This window comes from Bufo bufo, chromosome 3 (genome assembly GCF_905171765.1).
Source record: "Bufo bufo chromosome 3, aBufBuf1.1, whole genome shotgun sequence".
In the NCBI taxonomy this organism is placed as follows: domain Eukaryota; kingdom Metazoa; phylum Chordata; class Amphibia; order Anura; family Bufonidae; genus Bufo; species Bufo bufo.
Genome location: NC_053391.1, coordinates 592429218 through 592457200, shown reverse-complemented (window position 1 = coordinate 592457200; position 27983 = coordinate 592429218). Strand labels below are relative to the sequence as shown.

Below are 27983 nucleotides of genomic sequence, written 5' to 3'. Positions count from 1 at the left end.
GCTAGCGGCCATCTAGCAACCCATGTCCTCAGCTCTATACACAAAATCCCGGTGACAGGTTCCCTTTAAGGAGTTCAAGTCCTGAGGCATTTTTTTTTTTTGTTATCCAAACCAGTCTCTGTTCACTTCTATGCGCCATATTCCTCTGTAGTCTATAAGAAAGGGCAGGGCATAATGTACAGGACCGGACACAGGCGCCTCACCTAGTCACTACCACATCGGCGCACCGCCGCTGACTCTGCTGAGTTGGTACTTTCCATACGAAGCCCCGCCCCTTCCAATGGCATAATACCTATAAGAAGGCACACCTTTGTAGACACGCCCACATTTCCATGCCAACCTGACTCCCCCTCTTCACACCGGACCTGCACTGGTGACCCTGGGCCGACGTCACATTACAGCAGTAATACACTCCTGAGTCCCGTCTGTATGTGAGCCACATTATCTGCCTGGCAACAGGAGAAATTAGCGCTCCTTCTATTGGACAACTGGTTTGACTTTATTGATTGGTCACGGCCTTTAAACCCTCCCCCTTACCATGCAGCGATTGGTTCCCAGCAGTTTAGCTGACAGTTGTGCTGACCAATCGGTGCTAGGAATGAAGAGAGTGATCTTGTTTGCGTCCCCCTGGTCTGGACTGAGGTTTGTGGTAGTGGAGTGATCTCCTGGCTTTCCATGGCGGTCACCAAGCAGCTCTGGATCCGGATCGTTTACGCCACAGTGGGCACCATAATTGGTTTGTCGGCTTTCCTGGCCTGGAATGTGGCTTTTGGGCAGCCCTGGACTGCGGCCATGGGTGGCCTGTCAGGTAGGGGCACTGTTAACGAGCCGCAGGTGTGAATCTGGGTGACGTCATCGCGTGGAGTGGGCACTGTGGGTGGGGGCATGGTGGCACCTTACAGGGCAGAAGGTGCCCCCTGAGGGGAGAGGTAGATCAGGGATCATCAGCCTCTGGCTCTCTAGCTGTTGTGAAACTACAACTCCCAGCATGCTCCCTTCACTTATATGACAGTTCTGGGAACAGGTGACTAAGTGTGCATGCTGGGAGTTGTAGTTTCACAACAGCTGGAGGTTGCAGACCCCTGATCTAGATGATTAGGTCACACAGGTTGGTTGTCAGCACAGCGCCATCCGGTGGCTGAGACGCAGACGTCTCTGTGGTGCTGCTTTATCGCAATTAAAGGGGTTGTCCCATCTCAGACAACTGTCTAATAGGTGCGGGGCCCACCGCTGGGAGCCGCACCGACAATGAGTACGGGGGAAATGAACGGAGGGCGCACTGCGCATGCGCAGCCGCCCTCCATTCATTTCTATGGGGCCGAGGAAAATAGCCGAGTGCTGGCTCAGCTATTTCCGTCTTCCTCCCCCAGAAAATAATGGGAGCTGGGGCCGCGCGTGCGTGGTGCGCTCCCATTCACTTTTATGGGAGCAGCCCTTGGTGGATGGACCCCGGGAAATTTCCTGGGGTCCTCCATCCACAGCCCCCCCTTGCTTCGTTCTCGTTGTAGGTGCGGGTCCCAGCGGTGGGGGCATATCCTAGCGGTATGCCCCCATTGTCTGAGATGGGAATACCCCCTTAATGCACCAGGTCAGAGTTATAGCCTCTGTTAACAGTGACAGGACGTTAGATACGACATGTAGTTGGAGTTTGCACCGAAGATCATGTGACCAAAGTGTGGCGTAACCCGCCCGATGGTCTGCGGTGGAGGGGGTGATGTACAGATTTCGTGAATGAAATCTGTCAGTGACATGTCATGACGGCACTTGTACTGTAGGGAGGAGGAAGATTTGGGTGAGGAGCACCCCCTGTGCTGGAGACCCCAACGATGGCTGGAATGTAGGTGATCTGATGTCCATATAGGATCTGTCGCTGGAGACCCCCTGTGTATGAGCGGCTCCTGCCTGAGCGCAGCAGAATCTGTTGTTAAAGGGCTTGTCCCGTTAAAAGGGGTTCTCTGAGACTTTTATACAGATGGGTCCGTGATCCGTCCGCACTGTAAAAAATAACAAGTTCCTTTTTTTTTTGCGGCGCGGAGGCACGAACAGAAACACTGCGGAAGCACTCCGTGGAAGTTCCGTGGGGTTCCGTGCCTCCGTTCCGCACCACAGCTCCGGAGTACGGACCCATTCAAGTGAACGGGTCTGCATCCCTGATGCGGGGAGCACACGGCTGGTGCCCGCCTATTGCAGACACGCTGTTTGCGGGCAGCAATACGGCCACGTGCATGAGGCCTTACTCCTATAGAAGTAAAAGCAGGATTCTGGGAGTTGTAGTGTCTGAACAGACGGAGGTTGCTCATACCAGGACTAGCATGTAGGGCCTCTTCATTGCTCCTGCCATTCAGCAGCATTCTGATTGGCTGGCTGGCAGACAGGCGCTTGCAGTATCCCCCCAAGTGTCCGCTTCAGTTGAATGACAAGTGTAGCAAACATGCCTCCCCCTCCAGGAAATTCTGGCAGCCGCTTATCTCCACGAGATCAAAAGCATCCTTATCTCAACCAACATCTGCCTGCTGGGAGTCGGGAGGCCCCCATACATACTGGATGGTCGGCTGACCCCGCTGAAATTGTTGGGTTCAGCCCACAGCTATCCGCCTGTATATAATATATGTATGCAATAGTTTAACCCCTAATTGCCTTGTTTACAGTGCCTCTCAGGAGCTTTAAAGGGGCACTCTGGGAATGGCAAGGTTGAAGACCATGGTGGCATATTCATAGGTTCTGCCTAAATGTCTGGTTCCACGGTTAGGACCCTAACCAGCTGGGAGAACAGGGGTCCTGTGTTCCCCCTGGTGCCCTAAAATTCTCCTGCAAAGGTGAGGAGAAGTGAGAGGGAGGCGGAGAGCGCGGGTTCCCCTCTGTCCACTGTAATCCGTGTAGTTCTGGAAACAGGTAAGTGCATGCTGAGCCCGACCCCTGTCCATGGCACCATACGTAAGGCGTATACCGTAACCCACCGGCAGCAAGAGGGCGCTTTGTGCTGCAATGCCACCCTCCATACATACATACATACATGGCATAGCATAGAGCAAGCCAGCAGAATCCAACTGGATCGGAGACCTTACAGGATATCTTTATTCAGAGAGACCTTCCCAAAAGACCACCTCTTTGAGAGGACCACTCTGTTATCAAGACCACAGTGCCACATTCTCGGCTCCCCATCATATTAGGCATTCTTCTTTGGGAAGACCGCAACTTTTCAATGCAATTTTGGGTGATAGACGCAGAGAGAGGTTTCCCATTTGGTGGCTGTGGAGGAAGGATAGTGACCCCTACAAGCTCGTCGTCCAGATGCTATCTCTTTTTCCCCATGTCCTCTTTCCCCCTTGATGTGAATTACAGCTGTTGCGTTGATGATTATAGTTTCCCCATTGGGCCAGCGCTGCGCTCCACGGTTTAAGTTGTGGGCATTTCCGGGATCACGTGCCATACATTGTGGGTTGTAACCGGGTTAGGATCATATGCACCATCTACCTGGGGAGCACCTACCCAGTGAGGCCGCCTCGGTGGCAAAATGAAATGGAAAAAAATAAATAAATAATCTCGGATAATCCCTTTAAGTAGGAGACCAAGGCTGATCAGTGACTCCTTTCCAAGTGCAGCTTTATAGTGGGCTGAACATTTCTGTGTTTTATTGAGGGAGGGCAGGAAAAGTGTTAAAATGAAAGAAAATCGCTCACCTACTGAACGCCGCTTCCGCGCACCGACAAGGTTCCCGTCCCCAGCAGACTGTAAATGTGACGTCCCTTCCATGATCACGTGCACTGCTGCAGCCTTCACTTGGGGACACATCACCACTGAGCCAAGTAGATGGCTGCAGCAGTGCAAGTGACCACAGATGGGAATTTACACCTCCACTCTGCCAGAGAGGTGAGATATTGAGGACGAGGTTCCAACACCTGGCACCTCCACTCATGCGAGCATCGCGTCCTCTTCACGGTCTAGACTGTTGCGGCTGGCACCTTCCTCTCCCATTCATGAGGGCCTCTTCAGCCAGCTCATCAGCGGTGGTGTCGATCTGATATTGATGACCTATCCTGAGGATAGATCAATATCATCTTAAGCAATGCACAACCGCTTAGAAGAGCGGGAAAAGGAGTCTTGGTGCTGAACCTGAACAGCATTTAGTAGGACAATGCTTTCCTCCCTCCCTCAGCTCTTGCTAACATATATTTTTGGGGTCAAACTACTCCTTAAGCTCTGTTCACATCTGCTGTATGAATTACATTTTTTCTTTGCTGTCATAAAAGAAGAAAAAAAAGCACAATGGATATTTCCTTCATTTGTTGAAAAATGAGCGCTGCAGGTACCACTATATATTTTTTTCCATCAAATGTGTTGAGGCTGCTGAAGGAGCCTCCACTGCAGATGTCGTCATAGCTCTGTGCAACGTGGTGAGGGAAATTTGTACAACCATCTTGTAACAGGACAACCTTGAAATATGGACAACTAGCAGGTCCACAGTACAGCCCCTAGGCCAGAAGATGGGGTGCTGTTCACTACTTTCACCATCCTTTTTGAGAGGATGAGTTGGTGGTCCTCCTCCAGTCAGGATCACCTGATGTCACTGTACGTGAGCATCTTGACGTCCGGTAGATCTTCTTCTTGGTCTAATGTATATTCATGTATCTGGTACTCTAGTTATTTTGTGGCAGTACGATTGTGTGAGGCTTTTTCTTTTGTGAATCCCTCTGGGTGTTCTTGGAAGGGGACTTGCTCTCTCTGGATGGGATATTTTCTGCTTGGCTCCGCTAAAAACAGCTGCTTTTTGCAAGATAAGGCAAATCTGCTGCCAATAAGTCTGTTATGCACCTCAGGACTGAATGAATTCTTACCTTCATTAACCGCGGCTGTAGCATACCTAGCAGGCTAGAGCGCCGGTCAAGTTTGGTGCCAGTAGTTAACATTTTCAGTAAGCTTTGTGCTTTGGTGGTCCCAGTATGTGCTGGTTATCTACTGGTAGCAGTGGAGTCATTTCTAACATCTGCTGCTTTGGAGCACTGACAAAAAGTGAGAAGTAAGATGCTCAGAATCTTGTCTAAGGACTTGGTTGTCTTTGGCCAAGTTTGAAGGAATTCTGTAGTCCAAATTGAAGAATTGGCTACCACTGTGGTCCTCCAGACAGGTTTCACTGAACCTCAAGACTCCATGGTCAGGTCTGAGGTTCCTTGAGCTTTGTTTTGGGAATGGTGGGGACATGACCTGATGGACCATGGTATGTTAATGGAACTCAGTTCCCTCTTCCCCTTAAAGGGAACCTGTCACCGGGATTTTGTGTATAGAGCTGAGGACATGGGTTGCTAGATGGCCGCTAGCACATCCGCAATACCCAGTCCCCATAGCTCTGTGTGCTTTTATTGTGTATAAAAACCGATTTGATACATATGCAAATTAACCTGAGATGAGTCAGAGCTTGAAAATATGACTCTTCTCTGGTCACACAAGTAAGATATGACTCTTTTATGTTAATTTGCAAATGTATCAAATAGTTGTTTTTTTACACAATGAAAGCACACAGAGCTATGGGGACTGGGTATTGCGGATGTGCTAGCGGCCATCTAGCAACCCATGTCCTCAGCTCTATACACAAAATCCCGGTGACAGGTTCCCTTTAAGTTTTTAATTGTGCAAGTTTTGCATGATGCAGCTTGAGCCTTGTTACCACTGGCTGAAACTGTGGGGTCATAGTTTAGGCATTGCCGTACGGTTATCAGTTCTATGTTGTAACAGCTCTATCATTATATGTAAAGATATTTTTTTCTGGACATCAGAAAATATCAGACGTTCTACAGGATGAGTAACTTTGTTGGCGGCTGTATGGTCAGCCATTGACTATAGTGGACCGACCATGCAACCTCTGAGAAGGCAAAGTAGTTTCAACAGAAGCTTTTAGCTATATGTTCTTTGCAGCTCCATCCAATTTTTTGTTTTTCTTCTTGCTGCTGCGAACTCTGCCTCCCATCTTTATTTTTTATATGGGCCTCTGAACGGTCCCCGGTACTGCTCTGGTGGGCCATCTGTGTGTCCAGGAAGCAGAGATCAGCAGGGGACCATATAATGCCTGACCTGGAGCGGTGGCAGATCGATGTGGGGAGTATTGACCTTATCTTATTTTAAAAATGTATATGGCCAAACAACTCCTCCTAATGGGGTTCTCCAAAACCAGGAACAGCTTTTCATATTTACAGGCAGGGTGCAGAGTTTAATAAAATAATAAAAGAACATGCCTGCGCGTGTCACTGCTGAGGTCATTGGTTGGCCAGCAGGAGCGCCATGCAAGTAGACGGCACATCGCACTTCTGGTCATTGAGGACCAGAAGTGGAGGAGAAGGTTGCTCAGAGCTGGAACTGGAGCACTGAGGAGGGGTGCATTTGGTTTTCCTAAACGCCTGCTCCCTGCCTGTAAATATGAAAGGGGGTTCCCAGTAACGAAGATCTTCCTAACTTATTGCCTAATATTTCTTGCCTCCTACGCATAATGCTTTCCAGATGACTGCTTTCCTGGATCTGGGAGGGAGAAAAGAGTCTTGTAAAATTTACATAGACTATTGCAGCTTCCTTGCGAAACCTATAAAAGATGTAATCCTCACAAATGTGAACAGGTTATTATAATTTTTTCAGTTTGTGGGTTAGATACAGTATATGGATGGACATCTAGTCAGATCGGTCGGGGGTCCGACTCTCAGCACTGCCACCGATCAGCTGCGGCACTCGTGTGAGGTTGTTGTATACCTTGATCCGTCTACCTGCCCGCTATCTACTTAGCAGTGGTAGAGTGGGGTATTACAGGCTTGTCCTATTCATATCCAGCACCACTTTGTCAGGAAACTTTTTTATTTTTTATTTATCACATATTTCTCACTTTTTGCCTAACTCAAACATTCCCTTTAACCCTTTTAAGCCCGGAGTTGTTTTTTTTAATTTTTGCGTTTTCGTTTTCCAGGCAAGGGCTCCATAATAAATACTATGCAGCAGCCTTGTGTCAGTCGTAAGCACACGGGCTGCTGCATACACGCTCCGGCTCCTCCAATCACCACACGGGTGAACCGGAGCACAACTGAGAGCGAGCGTTTCAGCACGCTCAGATGCTGTGGTCAGGATTGACCACTTCATCTGAGGGGTTAAATGTCCGCGATCGGCATTACTGCCGGTTGCGGATATGAGTAGCGTGTGTCTGCTATAAGAAGTCTTTATACATGTACGGCGCTGGGCGTGAAGTGGTTAAAGGACTTATCTGGTTTAGAAAACCCATTTTCAGATACACAGTTCAGGCATTGAGTTGTTAGGAGGGTCCCTTTACCCATCAGCTCAATCTGCATATGCTGGGTTCCCCCCAAAAATTAGTGATAATAACTACGGTAGGTGTCCTGCTTATTGTTGGTGCACTCTACTCACACAAAGGATTAAGAGGTCATTCCCTTTAATCCCCATGTCTGAAGCAGAGAGGACCTAAGGCTATATAGAATATATACAGGGAGTGCAGAATTATTAGGCAAGTTGTATTTTTGAGGATTCATTTTATTATTGAACAACAACCATGTTCTCAATGAACCCAAAAAACTCATTAATATCAAAGCTGAATATTTTTGGAAGTAGTTTTTAGTTTGTTTTTAGTTTTAGCTATTTTAGGGGGATATCTGTGTGTGCAGGTGACTATTACTGTGCATAATTATTAGGCAACTTAACAAAAAACAAATATATACCCATTTCAATTATTTATTTTTACCAGTGAAACCAATATAACATCTCAACATTCACAAATATACATTTCTGACATTCAAAAACAAAACAAAAACAAATCAGTGACCAATATAGCCACCTTTCTTTGCAAGGACACTCAAAAGCCTGCCATCCATGGATTCTGTCAGTGTTTTGATCTGTTCACCATCAACATTGCGTGCAGCAGCAACCACAGCCTCCCAGACACTGTTCAGAGAGGTGTACTGTTTTCCCTCCTTGTAAATCTCACATTTGATGATGGACCACAATGGGGTTCAGATCAGGTGAACAAGGAGGCCATGTCATTAGATTTTCTTCTTTTATACCCTTTCTTGCCAGCCACGCTGTGGAGTACTTGGATGCGTGTGATGGAGCATTGTCCTGCATGAAAATCATGTTTTTCTTGAAGGATGCAGACTTCTTCCTGTACCACTGCTTGAAGAAGGTGTCTTCCAGAAACTGGCAGTAGGACTGGGAATTGAGCTTGACTCCATCCTCAACCCGAAAAGGCCCCACAAGCTCATCTTTGATGATACCAGCCCAAACCAGTACTCCACCTCCACCTTGCTGGCGTCTGAGTCGGACTGGAGCTCTCTGCCCTTTACCAATCCAGCCACGGGCCCATCCATCTGGCCCATCAAGACTCACTCTCATTTCATCAGTCCATAAAACCTTAGAAAAATCAGTCTTGAGATATTTCTTGGCCCAGTCTTGACGTTTCAGCTTGTGTGTCTTGTTCAGTGGTGGTCGTCTTTCAGCCTTTCTTACCTTGGCCATGTCTCTGAGTATTGCACACCTTGTGCTTTTGGGCACTCCAGTGATGTTGCAGCTCTGAAATATGGCCAAACTGGTGGCAAGTGGCATCTTGGCAGCTGCACGCTTGACTTTTCTCAGTTCATGGGCAGTTATTTTGCGCCTTGGTTTTTCCACACGCTTCTTGCGACCCTGTTGACTATTTTGAATGAAACGCTTGATTGTTCGATGATCACGCTTCAGAAGCTTTGCAATTTTAAGAGTGCTGCATCCCTCTGCAAGATATCTCACTATTTTTGACTTTTCTGAGCCTGTCAAGTCCTTCTTTTGACCCATTTTGCCAAAGGAAAGGAAGTTGCCTAATAATTATGCACACCTAATATAGGGTGTTGATGTCATTAGACCACACCCCTTCTCATTACAGAGATGCACATCACCTAATATGCTTAATTGGTAGTAGGCTTTCGAGCCTATACAGCTTGGAGTAAGACAACATGCATAAAGAGGATGATGTGGTCAAAATACTCATTTGCCTAATAATTCTGCACTCCCTGTAGAACCTGCTGCGATGTTCACGCACGAGTGATGCGTTAAAACCAACGCACATGTACACAGACATATTGAAATGAATGGGTCCAGATTCCGTGCGGATGCTAAGCGTTCACGTCACGCATTGCACCCACGCAGAATACTCGCTCGTGTGAAAGAGGCCTAAGTCACCACTTACACAAAGGCCAAGCAGAAAAAATATTGAGCCAGGTCCCTCAAGGCCAGATGTCTCATCTCGTAACTTGCTTTGCTATATTTCCCTCTACACGGTGCCTGCAGGGTCTCATTCCCAGGATGGCTGATAAAAGGGGTCTTCTGCCACCCTATGTCAGATAGAAGCAAGTGCCAGAGGTGGGACCATCACCTATCTCTATTCACTGCAACTTCGTTCTGTGACTCGCCACTGGAGTTCCAAAAAAAGACAAGCGACTGCGTTCGATTATTTTTGAAGTCCCATAGCACTGAGTGGAAAGTGCCCCACGCGTGCACCGCCACCTCTTTATTCACCACTATGGAACCGCCATAAATGGCTCAGCTAGCGCTCAGCTATTTTCAGAACTCCATTAACGGAGACAGGAGGGTGGCGCGGATATGCCATCAATGTCTGAAGTGGGAATACCCCTTTAACCATTTCCTGTACAGTACAGACGACTTTCCTGGCGTATTCGCCCCATGGAATTATTTTCCCGTGAAGTGAACAGTTTCTATTTTCCCGAGCAGTGAAATCGGCTGATATGTTCACGTGGCTCTCCACCATGACTTTGCAGATTTTCTAAAGCTGCTGAATCACGCTCTATGGTTTCCCTTGTTTTGAGAAAAAAAGGTCCAACTTCAGAAATGGTTCCCTTTTTTGTGATTTTGTAGCAAGGCAAATATATGAAGTATGCAATATTTCTTGTTGATTCATGGTTTCAGCCACATGATGCTTCTTAAAGGGGTTGTCCCTCACGTAAATATTTCTTTGTTCATGTAGAACATAGCATCTTTTGAATTGGAATAATTTCATAAAATTGCTCCTGTGACTGTTACATACGTGTTATGGCGCCCCCTGTTGTAACTTTGATTCACTCTCACGATGTCCACCCTAATGTGTCCAGTATCAATGAGAAGAAACCACTTCTAGTGCACTGATTCGTACTGGCTGGCCTGCACGGTGGCAGGAATCACTCCACCATCCATGTACAAGAGGATCCAGGTGGTCTGACTGAGCATGTGTGACCACCGGTACGGGACTCATGAGGTGGACATTATGAGACGATTACAAAATAACATCAGGGGGCACAATAACAAGTATGTAACATTGTCTAAGAACATATTTCTTTTAAATTCTGTAATGTCGTTCATCTAATAGAGACTTATAATAAATGGACAACCTCTATAACCTTCTGATGAGAACTGATCTTTCCACAGTATTCATAATCTTTGGAGATTTAAAGGGGTTGTCCGGGTTCAGAGCTAAGCTCGGACATACCCCCATTTTCACCCAGACAGCCCCTCCTGATATGAGCATCTCTGATGCTCTCCTTTGCTCTGCGCTGAATCGTGCCGGGCAAAGGCTTTTTTAGGAGATGTGGTGATGTACCGGGCTCTCCATGGGGACTGCTAGGCGGAGGCTTCAGCCTAGCAGTGAGCACAGAGATGTCACCGGCACTGATGGGCAGGCTTTAGAACGGTAAGGCAGCGCTAAAGCCCTCCCATCAGAGCCTCCGCGAGTAGTGTTAAAAACGATTCAGTGCAGGGCAAGGGAGAGCATCGGAGCATGAAATGCTCTGAAGCTCATATCTGGGGGCTGGGGGGGGGGGGGGTGAAGATGAGGGATCAGCTTTGAACCTGGACAACCCCTTTAATACATGAACTATGAAGATGAACTACTAGGACCATGACCTGAGGGTAAAGCTGGTCTTACAGATTAGATTGACGTTGTCCGATCCCACCATTTTTAGAGTGACTGGCCAACCATGACATTGTATGGGAGTGTCCTGACTTTCTCCCAGCTCCATATGTCCGAGCAGGACTGAGTAGTAAGATTTCAACATGCCCAATCCTTTTCTTCTGAGTGGAGATGAGGTGTCTGGTAGCTGCTCATTAACCTCTCACAATCTCAAACAAATGGACAGTCCGTGGAACCGAGCATGCATGTGTATGTGTGAGGAGGATGGAACAACGATCGGCCGAACAGGCATTCGTACAATGGCCATCTAAGATTTGGCTTCCATGTGGTCTGAACAGCTTCATCCTGCAGATGAGACCACACCTGTAATGGTCAGAGCCTGGTCAGGAGGCCATAGCTATGTGTATGAGCCATGCTCCTTGATGATCACCTGTCATATATTAAAGGGGCTTTCTCACTGCACTACTTATCCCCTGTCCACGGGATCACTGGGGGTTCAACTACTGGGACCCCCCTCCCCGGGAATATGAAAACAGAGTTCCCGGAGTACCCTATGAGGATAGGTGGACCCCACTTCTATCTGACTGTCGACTGCAGCTTTGGTAATGGAGTGGGATAAGTAGTGGGGAAAACCCCTTTTAAGGGTGCATTCACACATGGCACGTTTCTTGCAGACATTTCTGCTACTGAAAATCAGCTAATCCGTTCCCTTCATCTGAATGCGGTTGGAGGTAAGCACATTGATTGCTACAAGCCCCCTTCAGATGAGTCGGGCAGTTGTAGTCATTTCTAAAACAAAGTTTGCTATATGTGAATATACCCCAAAAAGTAGAGGGAACGCTGCTTTTACCAGCCAAGAGGCAAGAGTCTGTGCATGGGGCCCCCAGAGGGTCTGTCACCCCTCCTGACATGTCTGGTTTTAGTAGTAACCATTCTGGAGAATTCATTTGCAGGACTCTGTCGTACCATTCCTCTATTATTCCTACTAAAAATTTAGGAATTAATTTCCAACAACCAGTAGCTAAGGTCCAGTAGGCTGTGTGTCCCTAGGCACTATTCAGTCGGTGCTGCTGGAGTCAGACTTTGCAGGGACCCCCTTCCCCCCCTCATCTGGTAATACCCATCTTGGCCTTCACTGAAGACTGATCAAAAGCTTCTAGTAGAAATAATAGAATTGTATAGAACAGAATTATTTACTAAAACACATGCCCGGAGAGGTGACAGGTCCTCTTTTATATATCTACGCTCAAGTCAAGAAATCCAAAAGTTAATCAGATCTAAGTTTCTTCAAGTGAGGTCTATAAGCCAGGGATGCTTAACCTGCGGCCCTCCAGCTGCTGTAGGCTGTCCGGGCATACCGGGAGTTGTAGTTTTGCAACAGCTGGAGGGGTGCAGGTTGGGCATCCCTGTTATAACCAATGCTACTGCAGTGACGAATTGAGCTCTGCTACATCTGTATGTCCATGGTTTCTGTGTGTTTTGCTTGGTTATCAGGAAGACTTGCGAAACCCCTCTGCCAAGTCATTGGTTTCAGCTCTATTGTGACAGTGCAGCGTCACCAGCACATTACGTAATACACCACCGCGTTCACAAAGGCTGCTCTGCCCACAAACAGCGAATCCCCCTGTGAGAATAGAGGTGCAGTGCGCACGTTCACTGTCTATGGGACTTCAGCACTTGGCCATCTCCGGCAGTCCCATACAAGTGAGTGGAGTGGTGGTGACACATGCCCGTCACTGCTCCATTCACCAGAGTACACTTGGACCCCGTTTTTGTGATCGTTGGGGGTCCCAGGAATCCACCCCTCTCCCAGCAACCATACATTTATCAGCTGTCCTGTGGATAGGCGATACGTTTTGTTTGTGGGCCAACCCCTTAAAAATGGAGAATATTGTCCATTCTGACTGTTTTTTGTAAAATTGGAGGGAACGATAAATATAACTGTTGTATTTTTTCTGCGTATATGGGGTCATGATCCTGAAATCCTTTTAATGTGAACATGGTTTTATTTCTTTTGATGTTGGTATTTATTTACTAGGAATGACCTATGCTGGGACAACTTAAAGGGAGTCTGTCAGCAGTTTTGTCATTTTGTTAAAGGCTACTTTCACACTTTTTTTGTTTGTTTTCCGGTATTGAGATTCGGCAGGGGATTTTATGGAGGGAGGGGCAACATCGGAAACTCATCGACTCAACCCAATAATAACCTGTATAGAAGACTGCTCTGTAATAGGCAGCCTGTTTGTATAATGCTGGCAGGTATAGCACACTGCAATACAGTAAGGGCTCATGCACACAAACGTATTTTCTTTCCGTGTTCATTCCGTTTTTTTGCGGACCATATGCGGAACCATTCATTTCAATGGGTCTGCAAATAATAAACAGAAGTTACTCCGTGTGCATTCTGTTTCTGTATTTCCATTCCGCAAAAAAATAGAACATGTCCTATTCTTGTCCGCATTACGGACAAGGATAGGACTGTTCTCTCAGGGGCCAGCTGTTCCGTTCCGCAAAATATGGAATGCACACGGATGTCATCCATATTTTTTGCGGACCGCAAAATACATACGGTCGTGTGCATGAGGCCTAACTCAAGTCCTGTAGACTAAAGTTTTAAAAAGTAAAAAAAAAATAGAAATATAGAACTCAACGAATTAAAAAGTTATGTTGTGTAACATGTATGGTAAAAAAAACAAAAAACATGCTCCTGCTATACCGTACTGCAGTGTTGTATTGTAGTGATTGTACACAAGCACATTTTTGAGGGCCAGAAAGGTTTTCAGGTGGTTAACACTTTTCATGCGTTCCTGTTAGAATGTGATTGTGTGGACTGACATCTGGGGCACAGCTGCTGCCAGGCACAAGCAGTAGGAGTGGCGAACCTGAGGCTTTCCAGCTGCTGCAAAACTACAACTCCCAGCATGCCCAGACTGCCTACAGCAGCGCATGGTGGGAGTTGTAGTTTCACAACAGCTGGAGAGCCGCAGGTTGGCCATGCCTGCTCTAGGATATGCCATTAGTGTCTGGGACCTTCTCCTAGTTCCAGAACTGGACAACTTAAAGGGGTTGTCCTACAAAAAATATTCTACGGTTTTTAAACCAACACCTGGATCTGAAAACTTTTGTAACTGCATGTAATTAGAAATTTAGCATAGCCACTGAGTTATTCAATAAAATGTATTTGTATAGCGCCACCTGCTGTTTGTTCTTTTTCTTATTTATTTGCCCTGCTCACTGAGATGGCCGCACATGCTCAGCTTCATTTTTCAGCTGCCTCCTGAGCTGTGATAGGGAGAGCATGGACACGCCCCCTGAGCTGTGATAGGGAGAGCATGGACACGCCTCCTGAGCTGCAGCAGGAAAGACACGCCCCTGAGCTGTCAGCTTGATATAAATCTAGCAATGATTGTGGAGATCTCTGGATCCATGTGAGGTACAGGGCTGGTTCTAGCTTTGTTAGAAAGATATTGTCATGTACTGGATTAAGTTTCATTTTCATTTTTACATTAATCATGGGGCAACTCCCTTTAAGTGAACAGACAGCAGCCACACATGCATGGCCACCCTCTGTTCACTGCTCGCTAGACTATTTTCTGAACTCCCATAGAGAGAGATGAATGGAGAGCATGCACGGCGTGCTCTCCTTCACTTCGGGGGCTCCGTTTTCTAGATAGGTGCAGGTCCCACCTCTGGAACCCACTCCTATTTGACATTGACAGCATATCCTAGTGTGCCACCCCCTTTAAGCCTGAGTGGCCGTTTACAGATTGGTCCATGTGCAAAGTTCCAACTAGAGTTAACGGAGAGTAACTGGTGTGCATTTTTGAAAATCTTTGAGGAAGAGCGCATTTACACGAACGTGCCGTGTTTTGATGCCCGCAGTTTCAGGAACGGGCGGGCTATTATAGAAATGCCTATTCTTGTCCAAAAAAAAAAAAAAAAAAAGCCTATTCTTGTCCCTAAGATAGGTTATCATTGGCATTCCAGCCAATCAGCTGTTTCCGGACTCGCAGGAGCTCTGGTGAGCAATGCAGGCTCCCCGGCAGCCTTCCAAGCACTGCGCCATACATCGTATAGTGGCAGTATGCTTGGTATTGTACTAATATTATTTATTATATATTCACTAATATTATTTCACTAATATTTCACTTTGTCAGCATAGTACTCACAGATTTGTCAGTCCACCTCTCTGAAACCATGGAATGTAGACTTCAGCCAAGCTTCATTCAGCCCTGAAGAAGGACACTATCATCAGAAACGTTTTTTTTTTTTTTTTGTGATAAATACAGTACCGGGATTAGTACACGGAATTCCCTGTGTCTGGCCTTTGTTCTTTGGATAACACCAACACCTTTAGCTCTGCATAGAGTTTGACATTGGAGAAGGCTTCCTCCCCCTACCTGTGTCGGTGATGTACTGGAAGGGGGCGTGCTGGCTGGCTCGGTTCAGTAGCTAAGCCAGTGTCCTTTTCTGTTGCTGCATTAGGCACAATGGGGAAGGGAGCTGGCTTAGGGCTCTTTCACACTTGCGTTGTCCGGATCCGGCGTGTACTCCATTTGCCGGAGGTGCCCGCCGGATCCGGAAAAACGCAAGTGAACTGAAAGCATTTGAAGACGGATCCGTCTTCAAAATGCGTTCAGTGTTACTATGGCACCCAGGACGCTATTAAAGTCCTGGCTGCCATAGTAGTAGTGGGGAGCGGGGGAGCAGTATACTTACCATCCGTGCGGCTCCCGGGGCGCTCCAGAATGACGTCAGAGCGCCCCATGCGCATGGATGACGTGATCCATGTGATCAAGTCACCCATGCGCGTGGGGCGCACTGACGTCACTCTGGAGCGCCCCGGGAGCCGCACGGACGGTAAGTATACTGCTCCCCCGCTCCCCACTACACTTTACCATGGCTGCCAGGACTTTAGCGTCCCGGCAGCCATGGTAACCATTCTGAAAAAGCTAAACGTCGATCCGTTACTGAAGACATCCTGATGCATCCTGAACGGATTTCTCTCCATTCAGAATGCATTAGGATAAAATTGATCAGGATTCTTCCGGCATAGACGGAACTCTATGCCGGAAGAAAAGAACGCAAGTGTGAAAGAGCCCTTAGCTAATGGGATGAGTCAGCCAGCCAGTCACATCACTGACCCAATGAAAGGGAGGAAGTCTATATGTAAGTACCAGGATCGCCGCTGACATCATAGAACCCTAGAATTGGATCAGTAAGCTACATCTATTTTTAATTGAAGCAGATTTTGTCTAGCTGGAAAAGCCCTTTCATAAAACACCATATAGAAACATCGTTACTGATATTAACCAATAAAAATAGTGCTCGTCTCATCCACTTTGCTGGTGCTGTATACTGTTGCAGAGTTCTCCTCCACAAATCCGGTTGGGGAATCTACAGCATTTCCGGAAATTTGTGGATGTGCCTATGGCCTATTCTGGTGGTGTGCTATAAATGTGTAGTGCAGAAAGCCTCCTAAGCCCTTGAACTTGATTCTTGTAGGAAAACGATGTTCTCCTTATTCAACAGTGTAATCTGGTGTGTCTTTTTCCCCTGTAGGCGTTTTGGCCCTGTGGGCCCTCATCACACACATCATGTATGTCCAGGACTTCTGGAGAACATGGCTGAAGGGACTGCGCTTCTTCCTCTCTATTGGGATTTTCTTCTTTATCCTGGCTGCCATAGCTTTCATCACATTCCTTGCTTTAGCCATAACCAATCATCAATGTAAGTATCCAGCCTTCAGCCAAGTGACCGCTGTAGTAGGTAGAACTTGCATGTAGCATGGTCTGACCAGGTATTTTGGAGTTATGGCCATGTGTAACTGGTCTTAATGATTGGATCTTTCCAAAAAAGCCAAGGGATGTCCAGATAACTATCTGATGTTTGGCAAGTTGGAGCTGAGGTGCCTACAGGATCACTAGTGTCTGCTCAATGTGATGAACTGCAAATACACTAATGGCCTACAAGAGTAGTTTGGTGGCTGATGTCCCATTCCTTGCCTATAAGGTAGTTTATCCTGCAGGACAGAGCAGCGGGTGTTCAGAGTAAAGCTGCTGGACCAAGGCTAATGGATTGGTGCCTGTCTGGAAGGCCATTACACAGGCCGGTGCAAACTGCATTCAGAGTGTGCAATCATCAGTAATGCGACGATCACGCATACAGTCTGCACTTTGCCGGATGAGCTGCAGACAAACTATTATTTCTGTGGCTTCTTAAATTGTCAGTTCAGCCAACAAACGACCGAGGTGGGAGGTTTAGACATGTCCGTGATCACACCCAGTGACAGAACATAGTTTTTATAGGGCAGACAAAAGAAGTGCATCCATCCAGTTCAGCCTATAATCCTGCAGTGTTTATCCAGAGGAAGGCAAAAAACCATCGTGAGGTAGAATCCATCTAGATGGGGGGGGGGGGGGGGGGATCCTTCCTGGCACCAAATCTGTCAACCAGCAGAATAACTCCATTCATTGATGACCCTTCTGCAGGAATCTAGTAGCTATATCCTGTAATATTATTACACTCCAGAAATACATCCAGGCCCCTCTTGAACTCTTTTAGTGAACTCACCATCACCACCTCCTCAGGCAGAGAGTTCCATAGTCTCACTGCTCTTACCGTAAAGAATCCTTTTCTATGTTTGTGTACAAACCTTCTTTCCTGCAGACGCAGAGGATGTTCCCTCATCACAGTCACAGTCCTGGGGATAAATAGATGGGAGAGAGCTGTGTATTGATCTGTTGATCTTTACTATACAGTGGTCCTTCAGGATACAATATTTTTAGCATACAATGGTCTTTTCTGGTCCATCCGATCCAACCAATCAACATGGTCATTTCTCTGGTAAAACGCCTCTATTGACTGTCTGGACCAGGGATGGCCAACCTGCAGCCCTCCAGCTGTTGCAAAACTACATCTCCCAGCATGCCCAGACTGCCTACAGCTATCAGCCTACAGCCGGGCATGGTGGGAATTGTAGTTTTACAACAGCTGGAGAGCCACAGGTTGGCCATCCCTGGTCTAGTAGCTCCTTTTTACAGTACAGTACTACATGCCCTGTCATGCCCTCTGTCTGTGCCAGGATAAGCTACTCCTTTGCATGTCAGGTGATGGTGGCCCCATTTTTTTTTTCTGATACACTGTTTGCTATACAGGACCCAGCATGTTAAGTCACTGGGTTACAATGGTCGTTCCAGAAACAATTCGGGTCCATTCACATGGACACCAGCAATGTGCGTTCCGCATTTTGCGTACCGCTCATCGCCAGCACTCTCATAGAAAATGCCTTTTCTTGTCCACAATTGCAGACAAGAATAGGACATGTTCTATTTTTTTGCAGATCCGGACAGCACAATGCGGACCCATTTTGCGGACGTGTAAATGGACCCTTAACATGATAACTTGAGGGACCGCTGTACTTATACATACAGTAGTTATTAGATCTCCCCTCAGCCATCTTTTTTTCTAAACAAAATAACCATGAATTTAGTAATTATTCTGGGTGCCGTAGTCCACCCGTTCCATTTATTACTTAATTGCCCACCTTTGAACCTGCTTGAGCTCCATTATGCCTTACTTGTACGCTGGTGCCCAAAATTGGGCACTATAAATTTTTTTTCCTTGTGGTCCATCTAAGGAGGGGGGGTTCTTGTCTATAAAGTGATCAAAAACTATTTTCATGATCCTCTGTAGAGTAAGGTATAGTACTATATCATTAAAAGGGTTGTGCAAGAATGGGAGGGGGTCTGACAAACCTCCCACTTGGTCGGCCCTGTAAAAGGAAGTTTACTTACTTGTTTCTGGGTGCTGGCTCCTTCTTCCGGCCTGCGATGCTCTGCTGGGTTCCCTTGCTGAAAACATCTGGTTTGACGCCACCTACAGCCCGTCGCTGGCCGCGGCAGTGATCGGATTCCCTTGAGTCATGTGACCATTTGTAATGCTGTAAGAGGAGCCAGTGATTGGCTGCAGGAGCCGTCATGGCGGAGAGGGGGAACGAGAGCAGCAGCACCACAAGCTGTGTGAAGGATTTACACAAACTCTGCAGCGGCAACATATTTAATAAAGATTATTTGGAAAGTTGCTTAATTTAGAACTTGGGAAGTGAATGAACACCAAAAAAAAAAAAAAACATCTCCGTGCAGAGGTGTCCACAGCCTTTAAAGGGAATCTGTCACCTGGTTTGACCATATTAAGCTCTCACTATTGCCATGTTTAATAAAATACCTTATTTCCTGCAGTGGTTTTCTTTCTTATATTCATGCTTTCATTTTCATTCAAAAAAAAATATTATGCAATTGAACCCTGAAGGTGCCCAGAGGGGTGTTATTCTTTACTCTCTGAGCCCAGTGACGCCCCCCTGCAGTGCCTAGACCGCCTTAATTTAGAGCCCAAGCACGCCTCCTCGTTATGCAGTATCGTCCCACAGCCTAGTTTAACTAATTCAAGCCACGCACCTGGAATCTTCAATTCGTTCGTCTGAAATCTCGCGCAGGCGCAGTACCGCCTACTGCCTGTGCGATCCAACCGCTCCTGAGGGCAACAGCGATAAGAAGACGTCACATGCCCAGTGACACTTTTGAGGCTGTTGCCCTCAGGAGCGGTTGGATGTCGCAGGCAGTAGGCGGTACTGCGTCTGTGCGAGATTTCAGACGGACGAATTGAAGATTCCAGGTGCGTGGCTTGAATTAATTGGTTGACGTAGCAGAGGGGGCGCCGCCGTGAAACTAGGCTGTGGGACGATACTGCATAACGAGGTGGGCTCTAAATTAAGGCGGTCAGGCACTGCAGGGGGGCGTCACTGGGCTCAGAGGGTGAAGAATAACGCATTTCTGGGCACCTTCAGGATTTATTTGCATAATACAAAAATCGCTTTTTTTTAGCAAAATGAAAGCATGAATATAAGAAAAGGTATTTTATTAAACATGGCAATGGTGACCGCTTAATATGGTCAAACCAGGTGACCGATTCCCTTTAAGCTTCATTACTAGAGTGGACATAAATCGGAACATTTGGATGAGGGAACACTTTGATTAGAACAGATATCTGCATACATGTTCCTTGTCCATGTGACCGGACGTACAATGCTTACCATCAGGTGATACCACACATGTGATCGCACCTCCCAGGGTGAGAACAATATGACATCTGTCTGCTGTACCAAGAAACTGCAAATGTCATCTGGGCAAGACCTATATTTAAACTGTATTATTATATAGTAGGCGTATAATATGATGACAATATAATTAGATTTTTCTCGCTAATTCTGTTTGCACACCATTCACTATGAGCATCCTATAGCTGAAAATACAGAATGTCCCTGCATTAGTAATACTGACTGCAGAGAGAACAGTCTCCTTTTAGTCACCATGATTAAAGGGATTCTGTCACCTGGATTTTGCCTATAGAGCTGCGGACATGCGCTGCTAGATCGCCGCTACCAATATATATATATATAATTATATAATGTGTAAATGAGGCAAGTAAGGCGCCCAAGGAGCTGTTAATGTTTCTGGAGCCCAGCCACGCCCACTGTGAAGGAGCTCGCATCCTCCGAATCTCCTCCTTGCTCCCCGACGTCACAAAGTTAGAGCACCGTAATCTCGCAGCTAGCGCATGCGCAGTTCGTTCCCTGAGGCTGATGCCAGCACAGGGAAGGAACACTATGCTGGCACTGACATGCCGCATACTCGCACATGCGTGAGATTACATCGCTCTAACTTGGTAATACTGTCGCCGGAACTGCCTGCCGGATCCGGAAATCCGTATGCAAACGAATAGCATTTGTAGACGGATCCGGATGCAGATCAGTTTCTCACAAATGCATTGCAATACCGGATCCGTCTCTCTGGTGTCATCCGGAAAAACCGATCCGGTATTTATTTTTTTCACATTTTTAAAGGTCTGCACATGCGCAGACCGGAAAAACCGGATCCGTTTTTCACTTGGTGCCGGATCCGGCATTAATGCATTTCAATGGAAAATAATGCCATAAGAGTGACTGAACTGAAGACATCCTGATGCATCCTGAACGGATTGCTCTCCATTCAGAATGCATAGGGATAAAACTGATACGTTTTTTCCAGTATTGAGCCCCTAGTACGGAACTCTATGCCGGAAAAGAAAAACGCTAGTGTGAAAGTGCCCTAATACTACAGCTCTAACCCTGATAAATCCCTAAATAACCCTAATGAATTCCTAATGCTAAGACAAAAAGCTTTGACAGGTTACTGACCGGAACAAGTCATTGATATGGTTGACAGGGACTGGGGGGTTTATTGAAGGGTAATTGGGGGTGCTGATGTACTGTCACTATTGGTAAATTGCTGACAGAACACAGAGACGGGTCATATACTGTAGTAGGGACAAATGAGGGGTGAAGATGGTGCACTTTTAGGTTGTCCCATTCATTTCAATGGTACGGATCGCTTCTATACAAGTGTATAGGAGCGATCCGTCCCATTGAAATGAATGGGATGGCTTGGGTGTAATTACACCTGCTCACCGCTGCAGATGCAACGGCGAGAAGGTAAACAGTGAAAAGGAAGCGGCGCTGGCACGGCGCGCGCCTCCTCTTCAAACAGCTGATCGGCGGGGGTGCCAGGTGTCGGACCCCAGCCGATCTGATATTGATGACCTATCCTGAGGATAGGTCATCAATAAATATAACTTGGACAACCCCTTTAAAGTGGCCCTGGAAAAAAAAAAACTAAAAGTGGCCCCAATGTTGTAGGTGGGTTCAAATTGACAGGTGGTAGGGCAACACAAGTAGATGGGGCCAATACAGCGTGGCAGGGTCGCTAATACCTTAGTACATACAATACAGAATACCATGCCACAGAACCAAATACCACAGTTCTACACAAAATGCCTCGCTGGTGGCCAGCAATAGCTGTCACGTTCTGTCCTCCTCCTCCAATTGTCTCTAATACGGATATGGAGTAGGGGGCTTAGGAGGTGAGATGTGGGATACAACACCAAGCCAGCCCTACCTTCGGCATGCTGCCTGGGCTTCCTCTAATAATGACCCCTATAGTTTCCCCAATAGTATGTATCCGGCCAGCGGCAGGGAGGAGGGCTCAGTGGCCCTATGGGCATCAGCCCACCGGGAAAATTCCGTGTAGGTTCTATGGCTGGTTCGCCCCTGCTAGTTCATGCCCTCGTCATCTCCTGCCTGGACTACTGCAACAACATCCTGTGTGGCCTCCCATCCAGCACTCTCGCTCCCCTCCAATCTATTCTCAAGTCCGCTGCACGGTTAATTCACCTCTCCCCTTGTTTTGTCCTCTGCCTCCCCCTCTGCCAATCCCTTCACTGGCTCCTCATTGCCCAGCGAATTCAGTTTAAAATACTAACCACTACAGTGCCTTGCCAAAGTATTCAGCCCCCTTGACTTTTTTCGTGTTTTGGTGCCTCACAACCTGGAATTAACATGAATTGTTTGAGGATTTGCATCATTTAATTTACAGAACATGCCCACATCTTTGATGTGTGTGTGTATATATATATATATATATATATATATATTTATTATTATTATTTTTTTTTTTTGTGACACAAACAACAAATAGGACAAAATAACAGAAAAAGTTAATGTGCATAACTATTCACCCCCCTAAAGTCAATACTTTGTAGAGCCGCCTTTTGCGGCAATCACAGCTCCAAGTCGCTTTGGATAAGTCTCTATGAGCTTCCCACATCTTACCACTGGGATTTTTGCCCATTCCTCCTTGCAAAACTGCTCCAGCTCCTTCAAGTTGGATGGTTTGCACTAGGGCTGCACGATATATTGAAAAAATAATCGAATCTCGATAATCGCCAAATGCGATATGGCGATTTGGCTGACCCGAAAATGCTGCGATTATATATGAAGGGGCCCCTATTGATAAAATGGCCTCTCTCCTATTGATAAAATGGCCAGCCTCTGTACTCACTTTCACGATGAATGCACTGCAGCGAGCCGGCCGGTACTTAGTCATGCTCCTGCTTCCTGAATTAAGTGGGAGGAGCGTGACAGTGACGCAAGTCATGCGCCGGCCGGCCCGCTTGCTACCGTGCATTCATAGTGAAAGTGAGTACAGAGGCTGGCCATTTTATCAATAGGAGAGTTATGTGCGCAGTTTAGGACACATGAAGGGAACCATAGGGCCATGAGGGGGACCAGCATAAGATGCTATATGTGTGTCTTATGCTGGCCCCCCTCATGGCCCTATGTGTCATAGCACAGATCCACCCCATAACAGCGTCATCCACAGATCCCCCATAAGTGTCCTCCACAGATCCCCCGCATAACAGCCTCTGGGACCTTTAAAAAAAAAAGGTTTGTATATGTAATGACAGATGATGTGACACTTAGATTGCACACAGGTGGACATCATTTCACTAATTATGTGACTTCTGAAGGTAATTAGTTGCACCAGAGCTTTTCTGGGGCTTCCTAACAAAGGGGGTGAATACTTACGCACATGCCAATTTTCTGTTTTCTATTTCTAAGCAATAGTTTTATTTATATATTTTTCTCATTTCACTTCACCAACTTAGACTATTGTGTTCTGATCCATCACATAAAATTCAGATTAACAAAACATTGAACTTAAGGCTGTTATGTAACAAAATACGAAAAAAGTAAAGGGGGGGGGGAATACTTTTGCAAGGCACTGTACATGTAAGGCTGTCCACAACCTGTCCCATCATTACATCTCTGACCTGCTTTCTCGATACATCCCCACACGTAATTTCTTATCCTCACAGGACCTACTTCTCTGTTCTCATCTATTCTTCACACAATCGACTCTAAGATTTCTCATCTGCATCTCCCATACTCTGGAGCTCGTTACCCCAGCACATCAGATGCTCCCTCAACATCCAAACCTTCAAAAGTAACCTGAAAACCCACCTCTTCAGGAAAGCCTACCACTTTCAATAAGTATGCTGCCACCACACAGCCAGATGGGCAGCATTTACCCACACCTTCTGTGTTCTTCTCCCTTCCCTTGTAGATTGTAAGCTCTTGCGGGCAGGATCCTCTCCCCCTCTGTACCAGTCTAATACTTTCCTGATTATTGTGTTTTTATGTATTTGTAACCCCTCTTGATGCACAACGCCATGGAATTAATGGCACTTTCAAATAAATAATAACTGCTGATTGGTGGGGGTCCCGGTTGTCGGACCTCTGCCGATCTGATATTGATGACCTATCCAGAGATGGACCATCAATACTTATTACCAGATAACACCTTTAATGCATTCAGACTCATTTTCTGCTTTTTTTTTTTTTTTTCCTCCTTTATAGCTATCGTTGATCCAAAGAGTTTCTACTTGTCCTGTGTATGGAGTTTCATGTCCATGAAGTGGTCCTTCCTGCTGGGCCTCTACGCCTACCGTTACAGAAAAGAGTTTGCTGACATCAGTATCCTCAGTGACTTCTGACCCTCATTCCGAGTGACTGAAAGTGGATTTTTTAAATTCTTTGGATATATAACAAGCCCGTCTTTTGCTCAGCTGTTCCACAATGGCTTCTGAAGGAAACTGCTCTAAGGAGTTGAAGGATCCTTGGGGAAGAACATTGCATTCACACTCTTGTTTCCGCACCTGCTTCCTCCATAACTAGTATTATAATTTTTTTTCTTATTTCGTAACCTATTCTGGTTATGGAATTTGCAGTGATTTTACGGGGAGTAGCTGAGCGCTGCTTCTCTCAGACAGAGCTAATCGGCACAGTCACTTTATCGCGGCTCTGCGCAAATGGAAATGGATTGGTTAGGTCTGGCGATTCCGCAAAGCGGCACATGTCTTCATGAAGATGTCTAGTGAATTACATCACAAGGATTTTACTTTCTTTTTAACACATGCTAACAATGTCCGTGTCCTTGTGCAACTTAAAATAATGGATATTTTTGGAGTTTGTCCTCCAAAGTTAGAAATAAACAGTTTTTAGGACGCTGGATGGTAAACTACAGCCCCGGCCCTGATGTCCTTATTCAGCAGCTCAGTGTATGACCCTCATAACCTGCACTATGTGTGACCCGTCTGTGCATTTGGAGAGGATCTTTGGAATCTGTTCTGAAAACTGAATCTTAAGATAAAACTGAACTTCTTAAAGGGGTTTCCTTTTAGGGTCTTCATTGCTTACATGGGGCCATTTACCCGCACGCCATGTACTTGGTAGTGACGGTGCAGCGTATTGAAGCTTTGTTCCATTCTCTTAAATCGGGGGAAGCTGCAATATCCTGCCCCTCCGCTCCTAAGCTGACTGCCTTGTGTAGACGGTGAAGAGCCCTTAGGGCTCCCAGGTCCTTTCAAAGAGCTTATTTGCAGATGTGCTGAGACTTGGATTCCCTCTGATCTGATATTGATGGCCTATCTTGAGGAGAATTTCCTTACCAAGGTTTAAGTAGTACTGAATACTTATTTCCACCTTTTCATCTCTCTTCCCAGTCCCAGTGGTCGGACCCCCAGTGATCAGTCAGTTATCCCCTATCCTGTGGATAGGAGATGAATTCTGTCATAGAGAGGATCTCATTAGTGAAGTTTGCAGTCTCGCACCCCTTCAGATTTCCAGAACTGGAAAACACTATAGAACGAGATCTTTTTTTTGGGAGATTTACTGAAATTGCTATTTAGCTTCTGGCACAACATATTAAGCAGAGTCTTCCATATCGGTAGCGGGAGGCTGCACGCTGTCACATTCTAGGAACAGCTGTATGAAAGTTTTTAAAAATGGGTTGATGGCACAATTTCCCTCTGCTTTGAACCCCTGCGATCATCCGTAATCTGTGGGGAAACATTGTCTACTTTCCATGACTTGCTTATTGATGACCTATCCTTAGGATGGCTCCTCAATATACACCTGGAGGGGGTCTGACTATCACCTGTTTTTACTAGGTTGTGAGACCATAACTACGCAGCTCTGTACACCATGTAGTGGTTGTGCCTGGTTACTGCAGCGCTGCTCCTGTTCAAGTGATAACAGCGCAGCCGGCGCTGACTGTTTCAGTAGGTCCCATTGCGGTCCGAGTTAGGGAACCAGCATGGCTTGCTGTGCTACTTTTATTTCCTTGGCTCCCATGCACCAGTCTGCTCCGCTGTTTTTCCGGCCACGTCAGGATTTAGTCTCATCCTGCCTTAGGGCTCACACATACAACTGTTGCTGTTTTTGCGGTCTGCCAAAAACTGATATCGGCCGTGTGCGTTCTACATTTTGCAGCACAGAATGTCCTGTCATCTATAGAACAGTCCTATCCCTGTCCGTAAAACAAATATTGGACATGTTTTTTTGAAGGGCAGCTGAGTGGACATACGGATGCGGACATTACATGGTGTGCTGTCCACTTCTTTTTCAGCCCCATTGAAATAAAAGGTCCTCATCCGACCCGCAAAAAATGTGGATTGGACGCAGACAAAAAACAGTCGTGTGCATGAGCCCTTAGTAACAGCAAGATGAGACAACCCCTTTTTAAGGCTACTTTCACACTCACGTTTTGGCTTTCAGTTTGTGAGATCCGTTCAAGCGGTCCAAAACGGATCAGTTTGCATTCTGAATGGAAAAGGATTCGCTCAGAACGCATCAGTTTTCTCTGGCACAATAGAAAACGGATCCGTCCTCCATTGACTTTCAATGGAGTTCATGACTGATCCGTCTTGGCTATATTAAAGATAATACAAACGGATCCGTTCATGACGGATGCATGCGGTTGTATTATTGTAAAGGATCAGTTTTTGCAGATCCATGACGGATCCGCCCAAAACGCGAGTGTGAAAGTAGCCTAAGTCCTGGAAAACCTCTTTAAGGGTACATTCACACGACCATGTGTAATCCTTTCCGTTTTGCGGTCCGCAAATAACTGAACCGTGTGTCCGCATTTTGCGGACAAATAACTTCTGTTTGTGTTCCGTATGTCTTCTGTTTTTTACAGTCTGCAAAAAGGGGAAAAAAGGGGGGGTGGGGGAGAGAAAAAAAAAGGATTATTAAGGCCTTCATTAATACGGAAACGGATCTGCAAAAACAGATGACATACGGAAACCAATTTGCGGATCCTTTGACTTGAATGGGGCTGCGGACTGATCTGTGCGGACAATAGTAGTACAAACTTCATATTTTTGTGGAGTAGAAATGCGGAAACACGGATGCGGACAACATACTGAACGTTGTCCGCACATTTTATTCACTCCATAGGAATGAATGGATCCGCATCTATTCTGCAAAATGCGGAATGGATGCGGATCGGACGCGGATAAAATTATACGGTCGTGTGAATGTACCGTAAGTTCTTAGACTGTGCACTTCTTAGCAGAGCTCTTGGCTGTGAGGCGCTCTGAGAAGAATCTACAGATGAATCGGAGGGGCTTTGTGCAATAGGTATGCCGAGTGTCCAGGTTCAGTAAGACGTGAGAGTCCTCGAGTTTGAAACAAGCACTTGTAGACGTCTCTTCTACAGCTGTGATTTACATAAATGCAGGGAGAATGTTAGAAGAGCATTTCCAGTTTTATGGCAGTAAGGCTCCTTATACACTGCAACAGATCTACTGATCCGAATATTTAGACCCAGTATAAAGATGCAGCATGTCGCCCACAGTGGCCGGTGTCGGGTACATCTCCCGGCTGTCTAGTTCACCCTTATACCGTCTATTGGTTGGCGTACGTTATGCCACAATTATACATCAAAATGTAGTAAAGCGGTTATGTGCAATATATAATGTACTCCACCCCTTCATGCGACTCCTACCGTGCCAGCGTTGCGCTCCCCTGTGTAATAAGGTTGCGGGCACTTCTTGAATCGCGTGCCATACATTCGGCATGTGATGGTAGCCTGGTTACAACCCGCCGTCCGTCAGGCAGCCTCGGTCACTGTGAGCAGCCAGTGCCCAATATACGCCGGATGTAATCGGACTGGGATCTTGTGCCGTACATTTGGAAGCGCTTGCAGCCCGATGACACGGGGGAGTGCAGTGCTGGCCTGCTAGGGAGGTTTTCAACATAATCACTGAGTCACATGAAGGGAGGAAACGTAAAAAATAAAAATTTTGGTGGGAAAAACTGGATAACCCCTTTAAGGCTAGCAAACCAGAACAG

At 46.5% G+C, this 27983-nt stretch overlaps 1 protein-coding gene across 1 annotated transcript; it reads left to right on the top strand.

Annotated features, from left to right (window-relative positions):
- The first annotated feature begins 602 nt into the window (after positions 1 to 602).
- SLC48A1 (solute carrier family 48 member 1) lies at positions 603 to 26293 on the top strand. The gene is made up of 3 exons (XM_040425867.1): positions 603 to 808; positions 16475 to 16642; positions 24204 to 26293. Exons 1-3 carry the CDS (start codon positions 676 to 678, stop codon positions 24338 to 24340), a joined length of 438 nt encoding a protein of 145 aa, XP_040281801.1. The 5' UTR covers positions 603 to 675; the 3' UTR covers positions 24341 to 26293.
- Positions 26294 to 27983: the final 1690 nt, after the last annotated feature.